General features: G+C 40.2%; 1 protein-coding gene across 1 annotated transcript in view; it reads left to right on the top strand.

Moving 5' to 3' along the window:
* Positions 1-7,500, top strand: part of numbl (NUMB like endocytic adaptor protein) — a 50,223-nt gene that overhangs the window by 13,979 nt on the left and 28,744 nt on the right. The window contains exon 2 of the mRNA XM_059330479.1: positions 4,201-4,351. Coding sequence (XP_059186462.1) covers positions 4,201-4,351 — 151 coding nt within the window. The remainder of the gene's footprint in view (positions 1-4,200; positions 4,352-7,500) is intronic.

Genomic DNA, 7,500 nt, shown 5'->3' with positions numbered 1-7,500 from the left:
TCTTCTTCAGTCAGTTTAACTCGTCCTGTTAGCCTCCGTTGACATCATGTTTCAGTGTCTGTCCCCTGGTGGCATCAGACGCCTCTCTGCTCACTCTTCCTCCTCCTCCTCCTCCTCCTCCTCCTCCTCCTCCTCCTCCTCCTCCTCCTCCTCCTCCTCCTCCTCCTCCTCTCCTGCTGTCCAAAACCATATGAGGCCAGTTACAGGGCAACCAGCACCTCCCTAACCAGCACCTCCTCTCCCCACCCAGTCTCTTTACTGTAACCCCCCCCCCCCCCTTCACCTCCCTCGTGGGGTATTACACACCAGCTACCCCTCCACACACACACACACACACACACACACACACACACACACATGTCCACACCTGCTGCCAGCCAGGTGCCAGTCACTTGGCGCTTCGCCCAGAAATGACTGGCCCAAGCCTCAGCGTGTGTGTGTGTGTGTGTGTGTGAGTGTGTGTGTGCAACTGTGTGACTCTGTGTGTGTGTGTGTATGTGTGTGTGTGTGTGTGTGTGGTGTGCATGTGTGTTAATGTGTGTGTGCTTGGCAGAGGACACATGCCTCACATGCCAGAAATGAGTAAAGAAGCCACTCCAGCTCATTTGAATACTCTGTGTTACACACACGCCTGTCTGTGTGTGTGTGTGTGTGTGTGTGTGTGTGTGTGTGTGTGTGTGTGTGTGTGTGTGTGTGTGTGTGTGTGTGTGTATATATTACCAGCAGCATATCAGTGATGAGAAGTGACGTGTCAGTGTGTATATATGAGCTTGTGGCAGAGCAGAGAGCAGATTTCTTCTTCAGTTAGAGATCACAGATGAATATTATATTTATTAAGTGTAATAGTTGTGCGTTGTCGTGCTCTGCTGTAGGACCGATGCCGCCCACATGGTAAGGAAATAATGCAGCATATACACTACAAAGGCTACAAAGGCTTTAAAGTTTGGAAAACTCTTTATGTTGTATTTTCAGTATGCTTAAATTTGTAAAATAATAATTTCAAAATAATCTGGTGCTTCATTTCCTGGATCAGGCATGTAAACCAAAAATCTCTTAATATTTGAAACAAAACAATTAGTCAGATTGTATTGTTGTATGCTGGTGTCTCACACCAGGAGAACTAATAGCTGGATAAGATAATAATTAAACATTGTTGACTAAAGAAGCACAATCTGTTGATTTAATCCACAGATTTGTAAAACATAAAATTTCTTTATAAAGATTCACGCAAAACATTGCTTTATATTTTGTCTTTACCAGAAATGTGCTTCTGGTAAAGAAAAGTTTCTTGGAATTAATTAATTCAGCATAAAACCAAAAAAGTATGTTTTCTACATGTCTCATTTAAAACGTTGCCAAAAATAAACTGCTTATAAAAACTAGATCCTGTTAAAAACATTAAATTCTGCTCCTCAGAGACACTGTGAAGCAACGAAATGTGACAAATATTCACTGAAAATCTGTTTACACAGAGCAGAGAGGAGAGGACAGGAATATATATAAACAGCATGTGGAGACCCAATTTCTTCCCAAATATTCATGACACTTTTGTGTACGTGGAAAAGTGTTGTATATATAAATTCCATTTTGTTGCAATTAAAAAAGAATATCGTTTTTTGAGTTGTTCCTTCTTCTAGCCATGATTGTGCTGATTCCATAGAGCTGCATGACTTATTATATATTGCAGTGAAATAAAAGGTCACAGTGAGTAAAAAGTAAAAAGAGAAAAAGCCCTGAAGCAGCTTATTGGGGTTCACAGGGTTAAAGACTGGTCTGGAGGGAGTGGACTGTAAAAACAGGAGAAAAAGGGACAATAAAGTGAAATTTTCTACCTTAAAACAGAGATAAGAGAGGAGCTGCTGATGCAGATAATTCAGTCTTGATAAAGAGCAGCAGCAGGCGAGGAGAGATGTTTTTATTGTACTCCAGATCTTCTGATGTGACTGTAGAGGAATGAAAACAGTAATTATCATTTTTAAGCAGGTCATGTTTTCATGGCGTCATGTTTCATTGTGCTGGGAAATTAGCATCGCTAAACAGGCCAGCGGGCTGAATGGGCTAATTAAGCAGCGCAGAGAGGGTTGTGTGTGCTCAGTGTGTGTGTGTGCTCAGTGTGTGTGTGTGTGTGCTCAGTGTGTGTGTGCTCAGTGTGTGTGTGCTCAGTGTGTGTGTGTGTGTGTGTGCTCAGAGTGTGTGTGTGTGTGTGTGTGTGGTGATCAGCATTCGCTCAGCGTTCCTGAGGTTTCTTGGAGAGATGAGAGCTCAGCCTCTGCTTTGTGTTCATTAGTGTTAACGTCTACCTGTGATTGGTACATTGTGTCTCTGATGGAGGATCAGTGGTGCATCATGGGGGATCAGTGGTGCATCATGGGGGTTTATGTGTTTCTGACGTTAATGCGCTGACTGCCTTGTTGGGATGATTACTGCATAATGAGCTCCAGCTAATCAATGAAATTCATCCCCCTCCACTCATAATGCTGCAGAAACACAGGACCTAGTCTCTGTTCAAAGCTCTCAAGCACCATTTCTTTAAATTACACTTTGTTATATTTAATTAGCTTTTAATGAGCCGCGCTGTTAAAGGGAGAGTACACATCGCCAAGAACACACTGTTCATGTGTAGAAACAGGCTTCATCGTCACAGTTTGAACTTTCTGACAGTCCTTGCACAGATCATAAGTTATGAAAGTTTCAGTGACAAAAAGTAACCAAAGACAACCATAACATTGTGATATTTCTGTCAAAATCACTTTATTCTACATGTCCATTTAAATTGTAGCCAAAAAAATAATGGTTTGGAATAACTAGAAACTGTTAAAAACATTAAATTCTGCTCCTCAGCCACACTGTGAAGCCATGAGACCAACTACAGGCTGTTTACACAGATCAGAGAGGAGAGGACAGGAGAGGCTGTTTACACAGATCAGAGGGGAGAGGACAGGAGAGGCTGTTTACACAGATCAGAGAGGAGAGGACAGGAGAGGCTGTTTACACAGAGCAGAGAGGAGAGGACAGGAGAGGCTGTTTACACAGATCAGAGGGGAGAGGACAGGAGAGGTTGTGAAAATGCAAATAATTCAATATGTATAGCATGTGGACAGGGGCTGACTGACCAATGGGTAATGCTGTCAAAGTCCAGAACGGCCGTCCCACATACTCTATATATATATATATATATATATAGATATAGATATAGATACTCTATCTGTGGCCTTTGTTGTTCATCAGAAAAATAATGTGATTAGCGTCAATATGTTAATTTATTACGTGGGGAAAAAACACAAAACTTGAAACAAAAACACAAAGAAGAGTGCAAGAAACTGTCAAGTAGAAACAGTAAAGATAAAGGTGGCTGGGAAAAATCAAAAGCGTACAGGGCCAAATGGTTACAGGGTGGCGGCATTAAAATGAGCTGTTAGTGTTGAAGCAGCTAGTGAGCCAGTAGGAGGAGGAGCCGACAGTTATTAGGTTCTGCTGCTATGAACAAACACTTTTTGGGTTTTGGGGAGCTAACATGCTGTCAGTCTCTCTCTCTCTCTGTGAATATCCCAGTGGTATAGAGCCTTGACACACTGGCAAGTGGTTATTTAACCCATTGAAGCCTGGAAAGCAGATACGTTGTTTTGTAGTATTTGTATAAGCTCTCAAATACTTTTTGAATTTCATTTCATTTCATCTGCTACAGAGGCTGAAAAATCTATTATTTAGTAGAAGAGTTGACACTTCTGTTGAATTTCCAGAAAAACTTCAGGTTTTAGGGGCTGATTTTAAAATCGCCCAGAGGTTTTACAGGCAGTTTTACAGGCGTTTTAGGCATCAATGGGTTAAACGTGTAATACATATGAGTTATGTGGGCCTACATTTTTGGAAAAAGTCCAAGGCCTTTATTTAGTCCCAGTCCGTCCCTGCATGTGGAGACCCAATTTCTTTTCCAATATTCATGACAGTTGTTCCCACTTCTAGCCGTGATTGTGCTGCTTCCATAGAGGTACAGGGTTTATATATGGAGTGGAATACAAGGCCACAGTCAGTAAAATGTTTTAAAAAAAAGCTTAAAATGGCCTGAAACAGCTTATCGGGGTTCAGAGGGTTACAGTGGAGTCAGAGCTTATATTATTATTATATTATTATTATTATTATTATTATTATTACTATATTATGTGATCTCCACCACTAACCCTAGTCCCTCTGTGTGTCCAGTACCAGGGAGCACGTGACCCCGGAGATGAACAAGCTCCGTCAGAGCCTGAGGAGGAAGAAGCCCACCTACGTGCCCGAGGCCAGCAGACCCCACCAGTGGCAGGCTGACGAGGAGGCGGTCCGCAAGGGCAAATGCAACTTCCCTGTTCGGGTCAGTTTCCCAAAGCTAACATAGTTCTGGTCAGCTCTTGACCTGTGACATGTTCCAGTCATGTTTTTTATGTTAAATCTCGACTTGAAAAGTAACTAAAGCTGTCAGCTAAATGTAGTGGTGTAAAAAGTACAATATTTGCCTCAAAATGAGGTGAAGTAGAAACATAAAGTTACATAAAAGTACCTCAAAATTGTACTTTTGTCCAGAACTTGAGTAAATGTACTTAGTTACATTCTACCACTGCAGACAGTTAATTCAAGGACTGTTTTGTTTTGACAATCCAACAATGATCTTCAGTGATTTTACTGTTCCTGGATATGATCAATGGATAAAAAAACAAAATACATGCCTCTCCAACCCAGCAGCAGGTTGAGAGGATTTAGATTTATGTGTGTATATATAAATATATATATCTTACACAAGGTCGATGTAATCTCTCATTCCAGGTGAGGAATAACTTTCCTCTGCTTATACAGTGACGTGAAGCTAAATAAATCAGAGGGCGACACTAAAAGGGCAAATGAAAGTTTTCAGGGTTGAAGCAGAGACCGTCGTACATTTATCACCTCAGTCAGTTCATCCTGTCACTGGAGCTCTGATCCTCATTTATTCACCACTTTATCCCTGAACATCACAGAAACACCACAGAAGAAGAGCAAACCCAGAACCTCTCCTAGATAAAGCTGTCTCAGATGCTCTATTAACACAACATTTAATTTAAGACCATCTTTAATATGTTTCGTCTGAGATTTGTTTGGAAGTGAAATAATTCTGCTGATTAATTTTTCAAGTCTGGTCTTAATAGTTTTTTCTCCTGTGTTATTACCTTCAGAGCAGCTTAAAAAAATGATCCTTCTATATTACTTAAGTTTTAAATATTATTATAGAATTTGTTAGAACAATCTATACCAGATTTGGATGTAAAACTCGTTACAGCATAGTATCGTGATATTTTGCGTGGTGATATTATCTCTATTCATCGCCGGCAGGTTTCGGAGGGTGCAGCAGGCTCACTTTTATAAATATACTGGAGATCTGGTATCATATGAAACTAGAAGATCTAAGGAATCTATTGACACCAGGCAGGTGTTTCATTTTTTTATGTTTCATTCATAAAAATTGAGAGCAGTGAAGCTGAGTGATATCAGTGAGTGATATCAGTTCAGTTCAGTTTGACTGAATACTTTGTTGGTCAGTCTGTGGGTTTGACTCTCATTATGGAGAAATAAAAAGACTTATTGGACAAAACAATTCTTGATTGAATATAATTTTGTGGACACAAAATGCAGTTAACCCTCTATGGTACGCATTATGATGCCATTTAGGAAAAAAATGTTTGAAGTGTTTTTTTTGTTCTAAAATAGACAAAATAAACAATGTGAAGAAATTTTATAATTTTTTATTTTATTTTTTAAAGTTTTTTATGGTTTGTTGTCCGTAGGCAACATTGTACAATAATGGTGCACAAGTGAAAAAGAACATTTTTTAAAATTATTATTATTATAAAATGAATTTAATAAACGTGTAAAAAGATTCAGTTGCTTCAACAGGGTACAATACATAACATTTTAAATTTAAAAACATTATCAACAGAACTTTTTTAACCGATTTCTTGTCTGAATTTTGCCTGTAGGCAACATTGTACCATTGAACCAACGTCCCATTGAAATGAATGTAAGTGTATGAAACTATCAAAAATTAAGGTGTACTCACCTATCAGTGGGAATATTTATTTTTTCCAGATGGAAAAGGGCCAGGAAATTATGTTTTGAGTGATTTTTTGTGGCACAAAATAGCAAAACTGTTTCCTTTGGAGAAGTCTGCTAAATAGAGTTTCAATATGGCCTCCTGGAGGTCATGTGACAAATTAAAGCATTGCTATTGGTTCCCTATACTCTTCCCTCATTTTTATAGTATTGCATCACTCAAAAAGATGCATTGTAGAAATTTGAGAGGCCAAAAATGGGGATGTTGCCTGAGGGCAACACCGTACTATAGAGGGTTAAACAGTTAAATCTCACCATATCGCCAAATGATTAAAATCCCAATAATATCGTATTGTGACTCAAGTATCGGGATAAAATCGTATCGTGGGGTCGATACGCTGATTCACACCTCTAAATGGGAAAATGGTAAATGGAGTGTACTTATATAGAGCTTTTATCCAAAACGCTTTACACTACAGACTGACTCATTCACCTGTTCACACACACATTCATACTGGTGGCGGAGGCACCCTACAACGCTGCCACCTGCCACCACTGGGAATTCATTCACACACTGATGAACACAGCATCAGTGGGACATTTTGGGGTTCAGTATCTTGCCCAATGTTACTATACTCATACATGTAGGCTGCCATGGTCAGGGATCGAACTACCGACCTTCTGATAAGTAGGCGACCGCTCTACCAACTGGGCCACAGCCGATTATATAGCCGATATATTGGTAACATGGGAACTTTTGCTGTTTTTAAATCATGTACAAGAGGTAAAATGAATATATTTTTAGGTTATTTTAGGTTTAAAGTCCATTGTATTACTACAGAGAGCATGTGATGATTCAGACACTCTGCTGCCCGCCTCATACGCAAAAAGCACAAATAAGAGTCATTATTGATGGTCCAATTTACTGATAAGCAGCTTCAGGCTGAGTGGTGCTGTATCGCTGAGAGTGATTTGTTGAAGAGCTGGTGAGAGACGGAGGAAGAGAGGAGGAAGACCTGGAGGAGGTTGAGATGAAGACGACTACAGGAAATGACTGATGGGTGATGAGGGCACACAGGGCCGGAGAGACATGTGAGATATTAAATGAGAGCCAGAGAGATACAGAGCTGGATCAGAGAGGCTGAGACTGAATGAGAAACCACAAGTGTAAAAAAAATACAAGACGGAGAGGGAAAGATAAGAAAGGAAGAGAAGAGAGTAAGAAGTGGCAGCGTGAGTGGAGAGCTAATGAAACGATGCTAATGCTAACGCTAACGCTCCGCAGAGTCAGGCAGCCAAGTGGAGCTGCAGCTGGACAGCCAGGGATCGTCACACTAAAAACCCTCTTTTAGTCTCTTTATTACAGCTTTTCTTTCCTTCTTGTTCCCCTCTTCATCTTTTCTTTCTCACATCTCTGCCTTCTCTCCATTTTCACCATTA

Source organism: Centropristis striata, chromosome 4, assembly GCF_030273125.1.
Source record: "Centropristis striata isolate RG_2023a ecotype Rhode Island chromosome 4, C.striata_1.0, whole genome shotgun sequence".
Lineage (NCBI taxonomy): Eukaryota > Metazoa > Chordata > Actinopteri > Perciformes > Serranidae > Centropristis > Centropristis striata.
This window is presented reverse-complemented; position numbering and strand designations above follow the sequence as displayed.